The 24,349-nt window shown below is 40.4% G+C and overlaps 1 protein-coding gene across 1 annotated transcript in view; it reads left to right on the top strand.

Moving 5' to 3' along the window:
* pard3ba (par-3 family cell polarity regulator beta a) overlaps positions 1 to 24,349 on the top strand; it is a 263,992-nt gene that overhangs the window by 38,192 nt on the left and 201,451 nt on the right. Inside the window, exons 3-4 of the mRNA XM_072443180.1 lie at positions 8,942 to 9,131; positions 17,169 to 17,275. Coding sequence (XP_072299281.1) covers positions 8,942 to 9,131; positions 17,169 to 17,275 — 297 coding nt within the window. The remainder of the gene's footprint in view (positions 1 to 8,941; positions 9,132 to 17,168; positions 17,276 to 24,349) is intronic.

Below are 24,349 nucleotides of genomic sequence, written 5' to 3' on the forward strand. Positions count from 1 at the left end.
GCCAAGTTACAAGTCAGATCTGTGGAGAGGCGAACTCACTCACTGTAAGAATGCATGTTTTTCAATCATATAAATGCCTGTAATTGAATAAATACAAGCTTTAATGCAATATTTTGGAACATTTTCTGAGCAATGCAATCTCCATAGAGACAGAAGCAGATGGCAGAAGTCTCACTACAAATGTTACACATGGCACCTTTTAAATAATGTCATTATATCAAGTGGCTAAACATGCAAAAATAAACTTGGACAAACCCAGACTTAAACAAGTCTTAATAAGTTCTAAACCTGGACAAACCCGTTAACTTTAACCGTAAAAAACGCAATTAAACCAAGGATTTAATCCATTTTATTTTATTTCCATAGCTGATATCGATTGCTTAAAAACTAGAGCTCTGCCAATATTTTGTGCAGACAATTTTAATGATTTGTAGTTTAACTTGACAAAGTCACTCAGAGCCCTGTTTTACCACAGAGCTATAAGAGCAGTGTAGTCACTTTTGTGCAGTGCCCTGTTCACACTTAAGCTTTATGTCTGTTCTTTAGACCGGAGGTCGACCAAAACAAAATATTGACCTCTTAAGAATGAAGGCCAAAAGCCGATGCATTAAAAGTGCAAATATGGTTCTGATAGATGGCTTGAGAAATGGGAAGAGAGAGGGGGGATCTCTTTATCTCTAATCAAGATCAATCTTGTTTTCTATTCAAGCAAACACTAATATGTTCCCCAGTGATCCCAAACCAAAATCTGAGAATAGTTTTTTCCAGTTTTCTTTCTAGTTTTAGTTCAGTTAGTTTCTCTTCTTATTTTAATTTGATTACTAATCTTCATAATATAATGCAAAATGTGCTGATCGGAAGGGTTAAGCTGTTGACTCGCTCCTCCTCGTGTCAGAAGGTTGAAGGTCAAACTCCCTGTGATGTTTTGCAAAGACGCCGGCAGAGCTCTGTTCTGAGGATCTCTGTCTCGTGATGAAACAAAGAACTATTATGTTAGTGAATGTGCAGCGTGTGGACGGTTTAAAGCAGTCACAGATCATCTGATGCTTTTCAAGTTTGTTTTTTTGACGCCCGTATCAAAGTTGAACCAAGATTCAGTTGTTTCTAATTGTCAGTGATCTGCTTGGGTCATTTAATTTCGATGTATATGGTTTAAAGCAGAGTTCTGACTGTAGAGGAAGAATTTTGTCTATAACTGACCATTTAACACCTCGGGTTAGGGTTATGTCCAGTAAACACGGATTCAGCCATAATTACTTTATAGTAGCCAATGAGAGAACAGAGATAATGTTTACAATGTTGGTAGCATTTCTTGTGCTAAATAAAGTGAAGAAAAGACACATACAACACTCAGACAGGCCACCTCAGATCACAACTTTTCATTCTGACTTAAAACGATTGTCTGCAGTGAATATAATCCAGCATGTTGTTTACATTTCTGCACTAATTGAAATTTGAATTACACAAAATATAACTAAATGGAAAATCATGATTGGCCAAATGTGGAAAAATAATTCCTATACATTTTTTGTCATGTCACCCAACTCTACTTAAATGTTGTCTAGCACATTGGGTCTTTCCTGGTCTCTCTTTGATGGAATTTATGAAAGAAATAAGTGTCAGTACAAGGTTTGAATTATGAGGCTAAACCAGGACATAAGCTTGTTGTGGATGCAAGAAAATAGAACCATTGTCTACTCTGGGCCACTTTAGATGGAAAACATTAACCAAGCTCCAGGCAAAATGGGCCTGAAGCACAATTCATGTGAAGTAGGAGATGAATCAAGAGCAAGAGAACATTTTGTATTCAAATATTTATGTGTTTACTGAATGAGTTTGAGAAAATAACATAATTGCTTGACGGCTGTGGGTCAGAAAATCCCAATTTAGGTTTTCCTTGGTGCCAGGACTCGTGGTTTTGTCTGGTTTGGATCTTGTTTTATGTGTGTTTATGTGTTTACTGTGTTAGTCCTTATTTAATCCTAGTTCAATTCTGCTGTGGCATCAGGCATTGTGTACATTGTAGACCCATTGTTTACCTTGTCACCTAATTCCGTCCTGGTTTAGTCTCGCTTTAGTCCTTATTTGCCCCTTTCAACAACACTTCTTCACTAGACTTGCTCCAACGATTTTCAGTTCATTTATTCATAGAAATAAACATCCAGCCAATATTTATCTGTCTTTTGCATTTCACAGATCCCTGACTAGCCTTGGATGACGAATGCTAGTTCTAGTTTAGCCTCTTCTGATTCACATTAGCATTCTGTGAGACGAATGGCCTTATTTTTTCAGCTCTCTCCAAGAGGGAAATTGATATGGACCTCAGGCTCGCGCATGTCAACGATCGCTTGAATAATATGACCCTGTTGTCTGATTAGCATAGCACAGAAACAAACAAGAGTGTACTGCTGTACAAATAGCCACTGTTATGCTAGTGCTGTGTTGTGAAAACCTGGACTCCAATACGTGACTGGATTTGCATCTCAAGTTATTTAAGTACAACTGTCATCATTTAGACAGTCATTTAGGACAACCTGCCTAATATTTTCATCTATTAGTTCACAAATGTTCCTTCCTTGGACTTGGACTAAGCCTGGATTAAACCTAGATTGAAAACCCTCACAAGAGATCACGAAACCGGAGCTGAACCGGAGCCAAACCAGAGCTGAAAAAATAACTAAACCAGGATTTAACCAGAAATTAGTCTTAACTAAATCGGGACTAAATCGGGACTAAATCGAGACTAAATCGAGACTAAATCGAGACTAAATCGAGACTAAATCGAGACTAAATCGAGACTAAATCGAGACTAAATCGAGACTAAATGGGGACATCACCTATCGAAACTAAAGACTTTAAAGGACTCAATCAGGACTTAAGATCTTGATCATGTCTTGAAGCACCTCCATAGATTCTGAGATCCTGACGACTGTAGACTGGAAAGCAAACCCAGGACAAAACCCTAAAACATCTAAACCAGTTTTAAACCAGGACCACTCCCACCCTGGTTTACAGTGGTCCTGTCGTGAACAGTGGCATCAGCGTTTTCTCAGGCTGATGCTGGCAGATTTTCTCACCTCGGTTTGACCCTCGTCAGCACCCATCCCTGTCAGCAGCTTTAGCACTGCTGCATCGGTGCACCTTCAGGAATACTTTAGACTCCAATGTTAGGAGATCAAGTCTGCTGTGGCGATGTCATCACGTTACATTTTTGTGTTGCAATTAGTGTGAGGAGATCACAATTGTACGTTTATTCACAATCATTGAGACCAGGGCTGGGGATTGCCTGGTATTGCCAGGTTCATTACTCAACTGAAAGTACTTAAACAATGATTTTTTGTAAAAGTCAAAGTACAGCTGAAACTCTTTTACTTGAGTAAAAATACAAAAGTACACAATCATAAATGTGTGACTCGGGTGCACTGGCTTTGTAAAAGGAAAAAGATTTGCATTGATTTAAACAAAATTATGAGACAGTTTTGGTAACGTAAGGAGTAGAATATACAGATACTGTGCTTCCCGGGGTAGTACACATGCCAGGCTCCATGTGAAATCTACTTAATTACAGTATCAAAGTACAAATACTGAGTGACTTGCCACCTCTGCTGCCAATACAAGGTCCATGATACAAATCCCGAAACGCTCTGGGTTTAACCCCAACAGCATTGAAGGATGGGTCAAATGCAGATGACCTAAGGAGATCAATATATTACCTTCATACATTTTGTTTGTCATGGGAATATTTTCTATTCTATAAAGAAATGCGTTATTCTTGGTATAATAATAACGTATTTTCTAACATACTTGGGTTACAGCAGACATTTTCTTCCATAGAATTGGATGTATGCATTTTTGTTCCTAAACTATGAGAGCAGTTCTGATGACGACACATAATGTCCAAAGGGGCTCCACCATGTCTTCTGAGCCACGAAAGGCGACCGAAATCAAGAAAGATGAGACAACGAGGGAGCGTGAACGCCAAATAAATAATCAGATTTTAGCTCGTGATGGATGCACTTTTCCTGCTTATTACCCCGGTGTTATCTAAAGCCCAGAGACGAGCAGACGGCATCAATCAAATGGCAAAGAAGTCCCAAATAAAGATATGATTTATTCTTTTGGAGAAACTACATTTGTCGAATGATAATGCTGAAGAGTACGGAGGAAGTTGTTTAGAAGTTTGTTTATTATAATCTATTTAGCTGCACCGGGCCTGAACCAGGACCAAACCACCAGGACCAAACCACCAGGACCAAACCACCAGGACCAAACCACCAGGACCAAACCACCAGGACCAAACCACCAGGACCAAACCACCAGGACCAAACCACCAGGACCAAACCACCAGGACCAAACCACCAGGACCAAACCACCAGGACCAAACCACCAGGACCAAACCACCAGGACCAAACCACCAGGACCAAACCACCAGGACCAAACCACCAGGACCAAACCACCAGGACCAAACCAAGACCAAACCAAGACCAAACCAAGACCAAACCAAGACCAAACCAAGACCAAACCAAGACCAAACCAAGACCAAACCAAGACCAAACCAAGACCAAACCAAGACCAAACCAAGACCAAACCAAGACCAAACCAAGACCAAACCAAGACCAAACCAAGACCAAACCACCAGGACCAAACCACCAGGACCAAACCACCAGGACCAAACCACCAGGACCAAACCACCAGGACCAAACCACCAGGACCAAACCACCAGGACCAAACCAAGACCAAACCAAGACCAAACCAAGACCAAACCAAGACCAAACCAAGACCAAACCAAGACCAAACCAAGACCAAACCAAGACCAAACCAAGACCAAACCAAGACCAAACCAAGACCAAACCAAGACCAAACCAAGACCAAACCAAGACCAAACCAAGACCAAACCAAGACCAAACCAAGACCAAACCAAGACCAAACCAAGACCAAACCAAGACCAAACCAAGACCAAACCAAGACCAAACCAAGACCAAACCAATCTTTTTTGCGCTTAAATTTAAGGATACATTTTGTCTAAAACCTTTCTAGAGCTTTTAAAAGTCTGTAACCTTCTGGGTCTTTTGCCACAGAATTGAGAATAAAGCAGCCTCTGTGGCTTTTGTTTTCTTGTTTCTGAGGAGACGGCAACGTTAACTCTTTCACTACCAAGGCGTAACATAGTCAACTGATTATAGTTTTAAACTGAAACTGATATTACTCAATTACCTGAATATTGGCCGATATCGATACTGGGCCAATATATCGCTTCACCCCTACAAGAAACAGAACAAGGCCAGAGAGGAAAAAAAAATCACGACAAAAGATTGCAAGCTAAGACACACAAACTCCAAAATAAAGGTCCCAGTTGGTCCAAAGTCCAAGTTTGTCCTATTTCAGTTAGAATATTGGTCCAGTCCTTGTCTGTCGGTGCAGTTTGAGTCATACATGTTTTTGGAATGGCCTTCTTTCCTGCCGCCAGTCGTATGCTTCAAAGATATCCATTTATTTTGTCCAAAGCCGTTTTGAAGCCCAGATACATAGTTCTGAAGTCAGGTGGTATTATCAAAAGCAACAGGACTGTCCCAAAATACATGGTAATGGTGGGCCTCCTGGCAACGACTGTGAAATGGTGTTAAGAAGAAACGCGTTACATTTTTCCAACAAAATTCTCTCCGATCTTGTGATTTTGTGGTTCTTCACGGAGATATATAACATATATTTTCCAATTCTTTGTCAGTCAAAATAAAATTACCCACTCTTTCCCATTTATATTGAATGTAATTAGTAGAGTGGCTATCCAAGTTGTTAATACATTTATACACTTTTCATGTTATTCCCCTTGAAAGTTCTGATTGAAATGCTTTAATAAACATTTCAAAGGGTTCATTGCTTAGTGTATTGTATTGGTTATAAAAGTCCTGATTCTCCAGACTAGCCCAGTTTCAAACTAGAGCTTCAGCAGGGACTAAACCAGGACTCAAACTGGGACTAAAAGTCTCTAAAACTAGCTGACTGGAATTGATTTATTCATTTAGTGACAAATGAAAGTAATGATTTGCTTAATGCAGTTTTAGTGATTGACTCATGCAGAGAAGGGAGTAGATAACGTTTTCTCCTGTGGCTTTAAAAATGTCATTCAATCAAAGCCAAATCATTAAGATAAAAGTGCATGAATGATTAATGTCATTTAAGAATTTATGCCACCAAACAAATGGAATTTGTGTCTTCTTCCACAGCATGGTTTCCCCCAGCGGGGGAATAGCATGTGAATAGCACACATGTGTGCTATCCACTCACCACGACATGTGTGCTATCCACTCACCACGACATGTGCGCTATCCACTCACCACGACATGTGCGCTATCCACTCACCACGACATGTGTGCTATCCACTCACCACGACATGTGCGCTATCCACTCACCACGACATGTGCGCTATCCACTCACCACGACATGTGCGCTATCCACTCACCACGACATGTGCGCTATCCACTCACCACGACATGTGCGCTATCCACTCACCACGACATGTGCGCTATCCACTCACCACGACATGTGCGCTATCCACTCACCACGACATGTGCGCTATCCACTCACCACGACATGTGCGCTATCCACTCACCACGACATGTGTGCTATCCACTCACCACGACATGTGCGCTATCCACTCACCACGACATGTGCGCTATCCACTCACCACGACATGTGCGCTATCCACTCACCACGACATGTGCGCTATCCACTCACCACGACATGTGCGCTATCCACTCACCACGACATGTGCGCTATCCACTCACCACGACATGTGTGCTATCCACTCACCACGACATGTGCGCTATCCACTCACCACGACATGTGTGCTATCCACTCACCACGACATGTGCGCTATCCACTCACCACGACATGTGCGCTATCCACTCACCACGAGCTTCCCCGACAGTTTTAAATCCCCTTCCGCCTGAGTAATATCTCTTCTAGCCACGCTAAAATAATTAATATTTGAAGCGGCAGACATCAGGTCACAGGTGGATAATCACAGACAGCTATGGTCTAACATACAATATAACTTCACCTACGTTCTCTAAATGAATCTGTCCATGTTGTGTGTGTGTGTGTATATGTGTGTGTGTGTATGTATATATATATATATATATATATATATATATATATATATATATATATATATATATATATATATATATATATATATATATATATATATATTACAGCAGGATGATGGACATTGTCAGTTATATACAAAAAGTGAAACAATTCAGTCCGTTTTCCTCGCCAAGGTGGAATCCATGTTAAATAAACCGTGCATGATTACTATTAGTTCATAAATACTACCTTGTCTTGCAGGTTTGCTTAGTGTTTATGAGATAAATTGACTGTTGTTGGAGTTTCAGCCATGGTTCTATTACATTAACTGGAAAGGGTACTGCTATCTTAAACCTGTCGTGAGTCTGCCCCAGTGGCCAGTCCATTGGTACTGCAGTGAAAAAAAATCCTCTACATCCCAGAAAGCATTTTCCCCACAGTGAAATGTAAAAACAAACGTGCTCAGCTGACAGGGACCTACAGCTTTCACAACGGTCGGATTTTGTGCAGATATTTGCCCATGTTCAGGAAATTAACCGGCTCAAAAACCTTCATCTTTTAAATCTTTATCTCAGTGTCACTTTGCTTCATGCTGCTCCGTCCTAGCAGCTCTCCTTCTGATTGGTCAGAGTGGTCATGTGGTACGAGAGTCTGCATCACTTGACACTACTTCTGGTTCGTAAAGCCACCAGATGTACCTACCTGCTAAAGGCTAAACTGGCGACACGCGCTAGCGAGCACGGCCCATTGACTTGGACTTGACAATGAACAACCATCTTGGTCCCTGGAGGCTTGGTTTTTAGCTTTTTTGTTTTAAACTCTGTGAGACGTCGCAATTGTGTAATAGTAGAAAATCAGGAAAAACGAAATGCTAGTTAACCGGGCAAATGTCTTCACTCTATTAAAAGCACTTAGTGACAGTTAATCCGTTAACCACGAACACCCCTAGTTTGAAAACGAATAATACTTTACTTTCTAAGTTCATACTAATTGTTAATTGTCACTGTGCGCTCATCTGCTGTCATATTTCCTTTCTCTTGTTCTTATTGCTATTTGTCAAGTGGTAATTTCCCCCAACGTTGGCGTCTAATCAAGCTTTATCCAGTTATCATGTTGAAACAATAGTCCATCTTCTCTGGCCAATCATGTCCAAATCTCAATTAGGCCTATCCCAACCATCCTGATTAATTTGTCTGCCCTGGGCCCTCATTGTAACAGGGCGGTTATTGCTTTGGACACATTCTCATTCTATTGTCGCATCTGATTTGAGAGATAATTTCCGACACACGCACCTTGACAGCGTTATGACAGCGGGAGGCGCCCATCGTGGAAAGTTCGTTAGGCGGTTATGTCATCTTTTGTTTGAGAAGTTGGTGTCTATGATTAGGGCTTCAACAATTAACTATAAAATAAATAAATAATCAGAGTTATTTTTGACAACTGTATACCTTATCTGGGCTATACGGACTCTAAAACGGATACGAAAAGATCCGTTATGACAAAGACTGACGTTGTTAAATCAAAATCTTCATGAATAATACCCTTTATTCGTGACCATTTTCTATCACGTAGCCTCCAATCACTACATTTCAACCTTTTATTTGGCTGATAATGTATTTAACAAGTCTCAATACAATAATAAACGTTTGACTAGTCGACTGCTAAAATAATCACTAGTTGCTGCCCTGATTAATACACATGTTTTTGTTTGAACATCATGTTATTTGCATCACAAAAACATGAGTGAATCCTATATTGGTTTCCTTGTTCACAGTTGGTGGCAGTGTTTGAGTTTGCCCAAGCGCTTACATTATATGAAAATGATCTAATTTGGTCATTCTGTCTTTTCCAGTTGATGGCGGTGTTTGAATTGGAACGCGAGCCCTTGGACAGTCCCAGAGAGTCCTTATCGAACTTGTCTAACGGGTACTCCAGCTCCAGTCCGGTTCCGGAGCCAGGGCCAGTCCACTATCACCCCCATCTGGAGTACCCGGACCCAGCCCACGGGGAGATCGAGGTCAATGAGGCCACTCTCAAAGGAAGTAAGGAACACTGACTCAATTTTAACTAAATTATTGAAACTGGTGGACAGTATTGACAAAAAATTATGTCTAGGTATATATTTTTTAACCAGCCTGATGGTGATATTACGACGATTCATCAGAAATGTGCTAAAATGTACCTGTAAAAATTCAAGTATTGAACTTGAAAATTCAAGTATTGAACTTCAACCACAAAATGCAGAAATATTTGATATTTTCTATCTTTATTTTAAGGATACAAGTAGACATTTGATTGTTTAATGTAGTTTTTTTTCCTTCTTTTTTTTCCTTTGCTCTTTTTACAGCTTTTAAAAATGGTTAAACGCGCCGGATATCCGGGCAGCACGCACGTATCATTTAAAACTTGGGTTGGTTTTACATGAAATACAGTTTCAGTTTTTGCTCCACATTTCTCCTCGCTCAGGCTCAGTACAAGCGTTCTGAGAGAGAGGGGGAAAGGCATGACTTTACACAGCTGTTAATACTGCGTGCGTGATGCCACGCCCCCTCAGCCAAAATGTATTTTTTTACGTGAATTATTGTTTTCTTTCCAACGCAACTTAGATAGAATTCTGTTGAATGGTTTACAACATATTAAATTAATCAATTATTGCATATGTTAATTTGTCTTCATTCTAAAAAACTGAACCCCCTTTGACAAAGCGTGGGTTTGACCAATGACCTCCGTTTAATTTCCGTCACTGAAAATAAAATATCTTGTGGCACGGTATGGTTTGAGTTTAACTCGAGGCACGACGGAGGGCGTGGACACTAGATTTACTCTACCTTGTTTTGTAATTGTGCATATTCTAGATCCCAGGCAGGAGGTGCTGTATATGTGTGCCTTCATACAATCCCATTTGAATTTAGCACATTCACACATAGATTTAATTGAATAATTTATCATTCTTGCCAAATTCCCGATCAAAAAAAGAAACCAAAACCATAATAGGATTATAGATTTAATATTGTTCTATATTTTGGTTGGAAGATGAAAACCCATGGTCACATAAAAACAATATTTGAGGGGCTTGTTTAGATTTCTACTAAAATCATTAGTCAGATAGGCCTATACTCATCATTTACAAGCACTTTTATTTAGACCACTTCTGTCGCTTACGAGTGCTTCACACTAAACTGTAGCCACTTCAAGCCTAACAATGAGTTTTTGTACTTTTTTCACGGCCACACGTTGATCAATGGGGCATTTTATACCTCTTTTAAAAGCTTAGATCTTCCACTAGCGGCTGCTATTCTAAACACAAGAATGAAAACATTTAAGTCCTAAATAGCTTGATGTCCAGTCGGCAGATAATGTGGCTCTTTACACGGTGAACTCCTCTAATCAGAGCTCACTGCTCAGGAGACAGGAGCTGTGACTGTTAGATTCAACCGCAGTTTGACAACCACAGACCTAGACCACTAGATCAGAGCTCCCAGACTGTAGCTCCTGGAGCATTTACCATCTGCACTGGTCTATTACTATCAGAGATAGACCTGGTTTAGAGCCGGTTTAGAGCTGGTTTAGAGCCGGTTTTAGAGCCGGTTTTAGAGCCGGTTTTAGAGCCGGTTTTAGAGCCGGTTTAGACCCGGTTTAGACTCGGTTTAGAGACGGTTTGGACCTGGTTTAGAGCCGGTTTAGAGCCGGTTTAGAGCCGGTTTAGAGCCGGTTTAGAGCCGGTTTAGAGCCGGTTTAGAGCCGGCTTAGACCTGGTTTTGTGCAGTCCCTGTGGTTTGTGAAATATATAATACAATAAAATATACAAATTGAAATGGTAAGAACTTGTATCTAGGATAGATTTACAAGAACATTTCCGGTAATGTAAAAATACAGCAACACCGTCGACTAATCAACACTTTGAGAATGTGAGAAAATTACAGAAGTTATTGAAATAATGTGGTCGCAGATGCCCATATGGAGACTGTCTTCACTTTATAACCCCCCCCCCCGAAGTTGCAGAATGAACTCGATAACTTTTAAGATGCTATTATTATTTAATCATTTTGGCCGTTTCTTTTTTGCTAGAGCAAACCGTGGACTGACATTTTTCCAAAAACCTATATAGGTAAATAAAGGTGTACTATGTAACTGTAATTGTGGATGGTCTGCCACCTGCTAGTCTCCATATTCTTGTGTTGTAGTTGAAAAAAATGTGAGATAAGTTTTTAATGCCAGACTGTAGATCATTTCTGCAAAAGCAATAACATCTCTGTGGAAACTAGCATGTGACAGTGGGTCCCACCAGAAAAGTGCATACGTAGGGCACTTTTAAATGTTTTTGTTGAGGTTTAGAATATGAAAGGACTGTTAAATGATCTACAAAGGAGATACCAGTGTTTACCCTTGTTTGAAAGATTGTTTGAACGAACACAAGTTTGTTCCATTTAATTTTAATCGGCTCTTTTTACGGTAAAAATAAGTATTATAAACAAAATATCACGCGCATTCAACATATTGCCCACTATTAACTCTGTTTGTCATAGGACTAAGACATGCAATTGTAATGATATTCTGATTTCTATTATGGTGTTGTCAGAAATCTACAAAACATCACATCATCAGCCTGAGGAGATGCTTTGATGTAAATACAAAATGTTTGCAATGAATCTTACTCTCAAATAGGGCTGCAGCTATCGATTATTTTAGTAATTGAGTAATCTTTCTATTCTTTTCTACGATTAATGGTAGAAAGTATGTCCGCACTGAGCTGGTGCTGTACGCTGTCTGCAGCCCAAGACACCGTTCTCTTTTACGCAACAAAACTCTTCCCAGTCACACTCTGAGTTTAAAACACGCCGCTCTCTTCTCTGTTACTCTAGCTCTGTGTGAAACAAAAGCGCCACAAGTCATTCTGTGCGCCGCGCACAGCAGGTTCACTTGTTTTTAATTAAATATGTAAATTAAAGAATCATCAAGGCAATAAAATAATAATCAAAGCTTTTTCGTAATCAAATTATTTGATTTTCTCGAGGAATCATTGGAGCCCTCCTCGCAAAGCCTCACTCTTGTTGTGTCCCTGGGCAAAACAATTCACCCAATTTTCCCACCACATGAAGTATATTATGTCATTATTATTGTTATGACTAATGCTGCTACTACTACTAGTACTAGCAGTGCAGTACTATTAGTAGTACTACTATCCATTTGATCAGGGTTTGCCCGGTCCGGCTTTGGCCCCTGTGGGATGATTAGGAGCACATTGATCCACTTCTCCACACGAATGGGGGACATGTCTCGGGGAGAGGGAAGTCCTTATCGCCTTTGTCCCAAACGGATCATCGATCGAGGGGGGGAAACAAGAACTGCTGCGGCCCCCACGGCTACAGAACAAGCAGATTTACACAGAGTACATGGACTAGTGGGCAGGGGACTCAAATATCAGCAGGAAGAGTAGTGATCGAGGCTTGTTTCATCTCGCAGACAAACAATATGGTGTGAACTGACTTTCCCTAGAAACAGCTGCGCAGTTATGGACAATACTTGTGCTGGGTATTGCCCGATACAGAGTCCATGCCACAATATGCAAACAGGTGTAGCTCTGCAAATCTGTTCCATTTGTACCAGAGTTATGTGCAAATGTGTTTTCTTTCCTTTTGTTAATGTCTATTGTTGGTTGAGTAGTTAAGAGTTTAGAATATCAGGTTATAAATCCTATAGAAGTTCTCGCTTCACACCAGCTTATCAGGGGGTTTAAAGGACTGATTTGGGGTAAACACATTGCATCCAGTACAGAGGAGTGTGGCAGCGGAGGGGACGGACGAGCGGGCACTCATGTATAAATACTTACTTAGCAATAGCATACAGATAAATCATTTAAAAATCATACAATGTCTTTTTTTACATTCTTTCTCTCACAGTGGAAATGCACCTGCAGTGAAAATGTCAGACCCGTCCATTTCTAAGCTGGAGAATCTGCAAAATCGCAGGGTGTCCAAATACTGTAAAGTGCTATAATGTCCCGTTTCTGTGAGTCTAAAGAAAGAAATACAGATGTAACATAGGAATTTATCCATAACAAAGAAATACGACTTGAGTATAGTGAGACAGTGATTTGCTTTTTCCCTTTAAAAAGACCCAGGGGCCCTTTGTGTACCACGCATGCTATAAAATACATACAAGTATAATGACGAATAGCTCATGACGGACTGGGATTATATCTAGTAGTGAAACATCCACCCCACAGTCTAATTGTTGCCCCATTGTCTTAAAACAAGCTGAAATAAAATTGGTTATACTTTATGCTAGTCAGATTGTCATAAACGTATAAAGAATAGATACAATAATTGTCTGCCCCCCTTGCTCTTGCTGTAAGATCTTAACTAAAGCTCTGGCCCACTCACCTCTTATTATCCCTTTCCCTCCAGAGCATCTTTAGCTGCATCCCAAACTAGTCCGTCGATATCCGTCGCACCCTCACTGTCACGGCTCGACCCCGCTCAGGTCAAAGATCAGAGGGCATGTTGGGTAACCCCTGGTCGGCCCCTGGGTGACCATTGGGTGCCTCCACATCCCTGGAAGCCCGAATAGTTTGATCGATGGAGAGGAAGAGATGTAATAGATGTTAAGTGCAGCAAGATTTATGAATTAGACCTTTGTATTTAAAGGTACTTGACTGTGACAGTGGACTAGGCACGGCAAAGTCTTGGTGGTTGGATTCCATGATGAGCAAGACACTATAAGTAATGAATAGAGGTTTTAGATTGAAAAAAGCATAGGCGAGGACGGCGGGGACACGACCCCTCCTCCACTTATGGTGTCCCCCTCCTTTCTGACAGTGCCCCCCCCCCCCCAATCCTCTCACTGACTCGACCATACAATAGTCAGTTTCAAATATGCATCTAAATAGTAGATTAAATCTCTTCCATGTAATTTATGTTTGAAAATAATAAACCCCCCTCCATTTGTTGACTTCAGGCCGTGTGCGGTACATTCACTTTTGAAAATTGCTTTAACACCACCTGACGGGGATTAAACGGGTGTTTTAGCTGTTAATCACAAGCAAAATAAGAGGGAGAATGTGAGGTCGAGTAAAGGGAGAAGAGGCTTGAAGAAAACAGACTTGAGTTAGTCTGTTTTCCCCAAACTGATGGTTAAAAAAAAATACCCCTCAACATTGTGACATTTCTTAGTATTTTTGTTTTGTTTGTTATTTTGGGCAACTATTGTTTCATTCAAATAAACGTTTTACTTCATTAACAATTCAGTTCCTCCACAGACTATTTCAGAACAGAAAGGTTCACAGAATCAGATTAACTGTGTGTTAGAAAATAGACGTGAGCATTGCCTGCAGTGCCCTGGTTTTCTACTGTTGTTTTCTACTGTTGTTTACTTGTTTTTCTTTTTTAGATGTCAGGTACAAACTAATTATTAAGCAAAGTTGTAGTTGTTAGTTGTTTTTCAGACTGTTGGCTCTGTCACATTTTAGCTGTTTTACTTTCTTACAGGAGGATGATTGAATCCTGACTCGTAAAACTGAACGTTTTTGTGTCCTTGGCCATTTATTTAATATCTTATATTATGCATTATACAAGTTTTTAAATTTCATTTTTGAAACCTTGGGTGTAGAATGACTTGTTGCTTTAGTTAAATTAAAACATGTTTTGTTACAGACTTTCATTTGATCACACTGGATATGTTTACAGCCTGTTTTAGATCAAACCTGACTCTGCTTTTTATGGAAAATCAAAGTACACCTCATTCCTACAAATAATGTAAGTTGTATAACAACATATTAAATACTATCAATTTGACTGTTTAGATTTAGCAGTGTTATGGAATTGGATTTATATAAATGGAAATTAATGGAAGATTAGATTTAAATAGTTTCAGTCAATTCTTCACTATTGCATCTTAAGATACTTTCTAAATGTCATAGTATTATTTTCATAGTTCAAGGCAATATTGTGGTTAGGGATGTCACAATATAAAATGTTTTTTCAAATGAACATTACGGTTTAAAGTCTATATGACTTAGATTACACATTTCATTAAAACTTATGGAACACAATAATAATTTCAGATTTTTCTAAACATTTGTTCCAATTTGACAATTTTGGTAAAGTTTATAATTGTACTTCCTGGTTACACATAGGCATCAGACGTGACATACTGTAGGTGGAGGTAATTCCACTTTACAACCTTTACCTAGCAACTAAACCATTGCCAAACATGTTTTATTTTTACAAACAATTATAGCATACAATACAGTTTAAACAATCGTTCAACACCTTTGTTGTGTTGAACGATTGTTTAAACTGAAAGTGTAAATGGTTTGTGCTTGCAACAGCACGTCACATATTGATGACATCACAGAAGGATTCCGTTGTAGAACCCATCACTACTTCTTTAATTCATTTTAAACTCTTACTTTTCTTTTTTTCTCAAACTTCAATTTTAGATTACTGACAAAATGAGAGCCATATCGCGAGGATATGTGAGGAGGAGGAAAGACTGATTTCACAGAGCAGGCGCCCAGTGAGAAAAGAATGGACCTAATTTGCCGCACGACAAAGCGCCCCCCGCGTACGTCGGCCTTAACTTTTCTGGTCCACCACCTGCTTGTTTCACGAGACAAAACTTTCATTGACAAAACCTCCCGTCCCCAAAGTGACCAATCAATTTAAATTCGAACTAATCCACCTTGGCAGAACGAGACGCCCCAACACGAGTCGACTCCGGCTGAAGTAAATGTGTGTCTAACTCGTTTCTCGTTTCCATTTTTCACAGCAGTAAAACCTCCTGACCCTCCCCGCCCCGGCCCCTCTCGCGATTGTGCCTTTTCTGAATTTGAACGGCATCGGAGCAGGACCCCGTCAGAAACCCCAAATTCTGATGGATCACCGGAAACTAGACTCATTTTCTGCTCCTCTCTGTGTTCTTGGCTTTCTGTGTATGTCATACTACTGTGGATGTGGTCACCAGTGTCCAGGACATGTGGCATAGTGCTGGAAAGGGTGGACTAAACATTGCTTTTAACCATATTACAACATTGTTCCGTCATCATAAACATAGTCTTTATAATAGTGAAGTCAAAGGTAGAAATCTTCGACTGAACAAAAACTTACTAATACTTACTAATATTCTATGTTCTATTATTTAATACCTACTCCTCTGTTACTTCTCTATTTTGTCACCTCAACTACACTTGTACCTCTACCTATTTGTATTAGTTGTGGAAAATACATTACAGTAAGATACACACATAAAACAGCTTGTAGTTCTCATGGTAACAATAAAGTTGATGTAAATCCTGCCCTGCTGGTCCTGTGGGGGCTGTGGACGGTTTTTTTGTTCTTTGTGTGGGAGGTGCAGGTCAACACATCGTCTAATAATGATGTACTTAAGTGAGTGGGAGAATAGAGCTGGGAAACTGCATTTGAAAATAACACATTGACTTATGGGTTTATATTTTTGAGTGTTAAACCAACTCGAATGTAATCCCCTGTATAGATATTGTAAAAGCATCTCTTAGGGTCCAAATAAGCCCGCCATGTGCCGTTAGTATTTTAAATGGCTGCGAACCAGGAAGTACATAAACGGTACAAAACATCACCCTTTCCCTTTCTCCATCTTTACCATTGTGGAAATTCACAATTCCAAAATGAAGCGCATGTGTAGTACCTCAGAAATGTAATTTTTCATGAATGTATCAGTTTTAAGCAGTATGGTATTAATTGTTGTTGAAATAAATTCAATTTGATATTTTAACACTTGAGGCCGACAAAGCATTTGATATATTTTAGAGGTCGAATGTTGTGATAAAGTGCCATTTTCAGGTTTTTCCTCATCAAATGAAATTCTTGGTTTTATTTCGTTCTCCTATGCATGAATAATCCTGGAAATAGTCTGATTTCCTCTGGAGAGCTCCAAATACTCCAGAAATTGAAAAAAAAAAAGAGCCGTTCCTCATCATATGTGGTTTGGAAGTTGGATATTGGTACTTTGTCTAATTGAAACTACAATATTTTACATGCATGTTTTAGCGAAAAAACAAGATGTTATCAAAGATTAAACTAATGTTTTCTCTTCTTTCATAGACACTCCGTTGTTGGTGAGGAGCAGCAGCGACTCAGTCGTACCCCCGACCATCACGGTCAGAGCCATATCCCCTCCAGATGACCGCAGTGTGGGGACCCCTGAACCTGTAAGACTTTTTCAATAACTTTAATTTAGTTTTACTCATGTCTGGTGTATTACCTCTCCTCCACCATTTAATAGCCATCTTTACTGTAGGGATATAACAACAACACAGATTTTAATCAAGATGGATATTCAGTCATGGCTAATCGTCAATTATCTGTTTTGGTCTTTTTTAATGCAAACATCCACAGCCAATCCTCTGTTAGTGAAAGCATGTGGTTTGGATGAGTAAGAAATAGACCTTACTTAGACCTTAATAGACCTTATGCTTTGCCAGGTACTCCTGACCCGGATCCTGGCTCAGATTCTTCATGCAGATGTTATTGCTTTGATTAGAACGTTTCACAACGATGACATTAAAATAACCTAGTTCCATGGTAACGAGCAGGGGGTGCCAGTATTTACTCATGTAGTGGGACTAACACTTTTAACTAAACCTGGTGGTGTTTTTGAGACTCCAGAATGTCTGAAAAGGAAATACCAAGTCCATCTACGGTAACTCTAAAGTGCATTCTCGTCTTTGGTCACACTTGAAACCTCGAGGCTACACTTTGGAAGTCTTTCAAGAGCCCTCCATTTTGTCCAAACAGGCCGCCGTACATTAGACTTTGCTTTTCTTTCCCCAGGACTCAAGCCACACAGCAAAATAGTATGATGTGAAATGACTTGAAATCAGAACAGTCTCATGCTTATTTCAGGACTAAACTGTGAATAATCCTGGGCTAAACCTGTAGGGCTCTACAAGGACTCTACCAGGACTAAACTAGAACCAAACCAGGATTAAACCAACTCTAAAAACGTATATTACACTAGAGAATACAGCATACTTTTCAATAAATGCCACGTTTAGTATTTAGCATCTGAAAATCTCCATCGCTATAACATAAAAATAGTTGTAAATTCTATGCGGTGTGAAGACACATTGTGCTGGTCCGAACAGGTGGCACTGAAGGGAAATTAAAGCTTAATTTAAATCTGGACTAAAACCAGGGAGGAGTCACTGCTGCTGGATGTGTTTTAGCCTTTAGTGTGGTTATAAATAAGCCACACACGGATCACAACAGTGACTCAGCTCCACCGTGAGACGAGGAGCAGCTTTAAGTGTCCAAAATGTCAGACCAGCTTCACCTCAATCTCCACTGGCCTCGTTATTCCCCATGGAACAATGACCACTGATGCTATGGTGATGTTTGGTGATTGACATTACTGCTTACCCATGTATTCATTTGATGCGGGTTCATTAGAAACCCCTGTATGTGGCCCCTCCCTCTCTTTCAGATTTATTGCTTTTGAAAACACTACAGATAATTGATGAACTGTGTGTGCGCGTTCACAAATCATTACAGCCACGCCTCTTTTCCAGTATTCCAGTCTAAATATTATTGATTTTCTTTAATACATTCAGATCATAGCACATTTTTCTCTGTCAGTCAATTTTCTTAAGACTTTTAGGTCATACATATTCTTTTGTTGATGACATTACTTGTCTGGGCCTCTACGGCTTGAGTAGATTGAGTAACAGTGCAGACTTAAAATGTAGTTATTATAATCTGACAGACGGAACATTCAAGACTGCACAGATTTTTAACAAATCATATCTAAGAAGGCGGCGTAAGACAAACAAATCTACTACTATACTTCTACTTCCTCTGTTATTATTAGGCCCGAGCGCCACGAGCTGGCGAGAGGCCTACTAATCTCGTAAGGCCGTGCGAAGCACGGCTGCCAAAGTGCGCACGTAGTGGGCACGAAATCGAGCGCGAAGCGCTCGCCCACTTCCAAACACTCACTAACGTAGTAGTAGTAGGAAAATGGAACTTTACCGTTGTAAACGGGCGAAGCCCGTGCAAAAGTACGCACTAAACGAGCACTTTAAATTGGCCATATAAAGCACTCATTTGCGCTAAGTAGCTCACGAATACGTTCCCCATCTCTTGCATGTTCCGTGCATATAAGCATGTAATGCAAAAAATGTAACATTATTACTGTATAGAGGGCCAAAAACACAAAGTGGGCGGAGCCCACTCAAAATTCTTCTTCTTCTCCTCCTCCTCCTCCTCCTCCTCCTCCTCCTCACGGTGAAGCCACAAACTTTAGCAAGAATTTCAGAAATCTCCCATATTTTACATTTCTGCCGTTTGCGCAGATAAAGTCCGAATTGCCTCAAATTAGAATCAGTTGTTAAACTCTTTGCCCTAAACCTACTTGAAGTGAAATAAATTAATTTGGAGCCACAGCGCCCCCTACAGATTTTATATGGAAGTTAAATATTTAGTTTTGCGAAATTATATGAAATTTGACACAACTCAATTTTGGCCCCATCAAAAAAGTCAATGAGACCCATGTCATAATTGTTATGGCTTTGCCGTAACGATGACCGAAACCTTCCATGTTATTCCAATGGGGAAATCGCCAGAACATGTTTACACTTTAGACTTTCACAAACTCCTCTTAGGGCGTTAGACATATTAACCTGAAATTTGGTGAGACTCATCTTCAGGGGTTGACCATCAAAAGTTATCCACATTTTTATTCTAAGAGTCACGGTGTCTGTGCGGCAAAGCCGCACATTTTGCCAAGAATTCAAAATAAAATTGCTTTTTGATGGTAAAACAAAGGGGAGAAGATGTGACAGCGTCACAGATTCAGCAGTAGATGTAATAAAAGGGCAATAGAGGCGCGTTAGCGCCCCCTCCTCTTGCGGCGTGGCGGCGGCGTGGCGAGGGCCGCTCATTGCCGCTTGCGGCTATATTTACATTTATTTCTCTAATGATACTACTACCACTTTTGTACAAGTATTGACTTCCCCCTAAACTACATCTTTATCTTCCTCCTCCTCCACTGTCACGCCGTTTGAACCTGGAGTCCTTGTCCTGATAGACTTGTATTGATCAGTCCATTCCGCAGGTCCACTTCATGCCTTTACAACTCCCTTATCTCCTTTCTTTATTGCTTATCTCCTTTCCTCTCCTCTTCCCTCATTCCTATCTATCTTCTCTCCTCTCGTTCGGTCTCTCTCCTTCCCTCGTATCTTTCTCTCATCCTCTCGCCTCTTTCCCTTTTCATGTCTGATCTCTGGGGCAGTAGGACCACCATTTTTACTGGTCGACCAATTTATTTTAACTGGCTAATAAGGATTTTTATGGACCGCAGAAAAAAGGAGAAGGGGTGGAGTGTGTTATCTGGGGTTTTGGGAGTAAATTTGTTCAATCTTCCTTTTTACTTATGAAGACTAGTACTTCTGTATACACTAAACGATCAGCAGGGCATGTCTTTAGTTAACTACAACCCTACTATAGTGCAGGCCTACATAGTGTTCAGTACTCATCATTTTCAACAATGAGACCATAGATAAAAGACAACATTCAGATTATTAAGTGAATATGAAGTTTTATACTGAGCTAACTGATGTGAGAACATATGGGTGCTTTCTTTAAGGTTTGTTTTTGCAAATAAAAAACACAGATTGTTATTTGCTTCAGCCTAACATCATGCCTAACCATGTCTTTAGGTACAATATAAATACAAATGTTCACTGTAATTCCTCTGCGTCTAGAGCCGTGGTCACCGACCCGTCGATCTCACAGCCAGTGGGGGTCTGTCGCGAAGCCTTTTTTGTTTCCGTCAAGTACAAGCGACTGTGGGTAAATGAATGACCACACGGAGGTTGATACTAGCGAGTTACAATCAGCACAAGTACACTTTCTTGAACCTGTGAGTTTTGATGCGATCGGTAGGACTACTCGGAACTCAAGCGCTCGAAGGAGGAAAGAGAGGAGGAAACAGGGAATGACAAAGCGTGGCCTGATCCTACAGGTTCATGCTGTTTTTGTCCTTCTCAGTTTGTTGTTGTCGTGAATAAAAAAAGGTACCATGGTTGGAGTGATCTGCCGCCCCCGCCCACCCCGTGACGTAGCCTACCGTGGAGATTGTGGGGATGTAAACCGATAATATAATAGATCCATGATGTAAACAGAGGCCAAGGCGTGCGCCGGTGCACACCGCATGACACAGCGGCACGTGTCAGCGGCAGCGTTGGAACAAAAGAAGTAGCCTTTGAAGCTAACTAATTAAGCTAATAGTCATGATTCCTCTCGAGCGCGGGGCCGGGGGGTGTGTTACAGGTACAGAGTGCTTCCTGGTAGATGGGCTGAAACGGAGAAGCGTGCGTGCTGCGTAACTCTTACGCAGGGTAGCCCCCATTCGTCTGCTCATCAGAGGGGAAGGATAGAGACTGGTCTCTAGCTAAAGACTGCAGGGTAAATCAAAAAACAGTTTGGGCACATATTCGAAATACCAATAGCACTGTAAGAAGATAAAAGGCTCTGAAAAGTCGATTTTGCATGATATGGGACCTTTAAACTTAAATAACCTCTTTACTTTTGGCCACTATTTTTTATTTTCAAGCAAATAAAGCAAACAACTTTAGTTATTTCTTATAACTAATACATTTTCCTATCCTATTTTTATATTGCAGGTTTATACAATTTAATGCAATATTATTATTTGGCTATAAAAGGCCTATATTGTGTTCTCTTGCCTACAATTCCAGTAAAAAACAAAACAAACAAAAAGCCCCAAAAATACATAATGTATAATACACCGGTAGATGTTTGGGCTTCGCTCAATCTTAAAAGTAGCTTACGAGCCGAACAATGGTTGGGGACCACTGGCCTGAAGTCTGTATATCTTAAAAAAAAAAAAAAACTTAATAAAGTATATCTAAAATGCTTACGGCCAGTAATAAACTTTTCTTGAATTTATTTTATGCTGGACAATAATGCCCCTGAAATGTATTGGTCCACAGCTGTTATTTGACAATAAATCAAGCAAATCCTATTTGATAAGGGAACTGAAGAAAATTTTGACATAAAGTTATTTCTCATTGACAAATGTAATGAACATATAAACATTTATTTTCTGTCATAATTTACTTTGCTGCCTCATTAAAATGAATGAGAAAGAATTACATCAGTACCAGGCTTTGTGCTGTATCACTCCTGGAACTGTCTATAGCAACGTTTTGAGGCTAAGCAATCGGACAAACCACACTAAAGCAGTTTCTTGTGCATTATTGAAGCTGCGGTAGCAGAGGTTTTGGTTTCAAGGCCAGTAAAAAGGGCCTAAGAGTGGAATTCATGGGTACTTCATGGGTAAAACAAAGTTCGTAAGATTGCTTAGTTATTTAGCTGCATAAGAGCGTTTGATCAGCCAGTGCTCAATATAGTCCAAATTCAGATTCTACTCCACAGCTCATGTCTCTGTTATTGGTGTTTTTAGCATCTGCAGAGCCTCTAGAGTCGGGGTTTACTCTGCTCTGGGCGATAGCTGTACCATTCAGCTGTGCTCTTCATCTGACCTCCCTCGCCTGCAGTGCTCATGCAAAAACATTCATCAACATTCTTATCCCCTACCACAATCATACCAGTATTTGAATATACAATACAATGTGACCTAGTCCAGACGTACTGAATAGTTCTGAGAGCTCTCTCCCTCCCTCTAGCCTTCCTCCCTCTTCTCTCCTCTCTCGCTGTCCCTCTCTCTGTCCTCCTGTCAAGTGGCTGAGTATAGAGATCCAGATAAAGTCTAATTAAGGCCTGTATAGTGATAAATTTACGGTCTTCCCCTCTCATTGATTTTGCTTCCTGCTCTGTGAAGGCCGAGGATAGACTACTTACTCTTAGTCTGTAGGATTAACATGTAGTGTGCTAGTCCGACAATGGGCTGAGAGAAACTAAAAGACCGAATAGTATTGGAAGATAAAAATCCCCTCAAACCATTATCTTTTGACAATGAATAAATGGAAATGAATAGCATGAAGATGATGCCAAATCCTGTGTGTTTTTATCGTAGTTCTTTATTGCTCATTATATGCTCCCAGTTCCTGTTTTTGTGTCCTGTCACTCAAGCAAACCAGCGACCAGCTGCACCACAACCCCACAGTGTAACACGGGTCTGATCCATGTCCACTGACACCACAACACCGATGACATCCTCACAACACGTCCACCGCCTGTTAGTCCGACCAGCTCAGCTCCAGACACACTCTGCCATTTATTTCACAGAATATCACCCTCACACCAGCTAGAAAACCTGCTTCAAAGTGGAAAAAAAGACAGTCTGTCAATTATTTTTAAACTTTTACTTATGTTGTAATGTTGTTTCATTATAAGGCTGCAACTAGCATTTTTTTTTAGTAGTCAACAAGTCAGAGTTCATTCTTTTTGATTAGTCAGCTAGTCAAACAATTATTTATTTTACACATTGAGACCTTTTTAAAGTCTACAATTAAACAATTACTATAGATTAAAAAAAAATACTAGTCACAATTGATTTAATTTTGTTCATTGCAGCCTTAGGTATAGTTTCATTATAACAATTTAATCATTTTTCTGTCATTTGTATATATAATTGACATATACGTCATAAGGCGCTGGTACAGCTGGCAGCCCGGTGTAAACGCTCTCTCTTCTTTCTCACAATTATTGTGCTTTATCTCCTATATTTTGTAAATATAGTAAGTATATTTTTTCTATTTTACTGTACGATAGGGACACGCGCTGGAATAGTTTTTTAGTTTTTTAATTCAACTGTTTTTGACTTTTTTCGGCTGGATTTGAGCGTTTTTCGTTGCGTTCGTTGTGTTGTTGTGACGTGAGCTAGCTCCGAGCGAGCCCACCAGCCCCCCCCTCCCCGCGCCCTCCGGCCGCGCTAAAGTACGGCGTGTCGTCGGTACACGTTTATATACACGTTTATATGAAAGAGGAACTTCACGAACGATCGGGACACGCACTGGAATCGCTTTAAATTAACTTGTTTTGACTTTATTCGGCTGGATTGAGTGTTTTCGTCGTGTCGTTGCGATGTGTCTTGGCTCTGAGTCCCCCGGCTCCGGCCCCGCCCCCCGCCCGGCGCCGTACCGCGTTTACACAAAGGAGGAACTCATGAAACTGCGGAGAACAGTCGTCTTACCCGGAGATCGTCACGTTATCCCGGCGGACATCCTAAGGAAAACGCAACGAGGCAGACGGGCTGGACGTAAACTCCGAGAGAAGAGAGGGACAAACAGGAAGTCGGT

The sequence above is a fragment of the Eucyclogobius newberryi genome, unplaced genomic scaffold (genome assembly GCF_026437365.1).
Source record: "Eucyclogobius newberryi isolate DKJ021-1_F unplaced genomic scaffold, fEucNew1.0.hap1 SCAF_1, whole genome shotgun sequence".
Classification (NCBI taxonomy): Eukaryota; Metazoa; Chordata; class Actinopteri; order Gobiiformes; family Gobiidae; genus Eucyclogobius; species Eucyclogobius newberryi.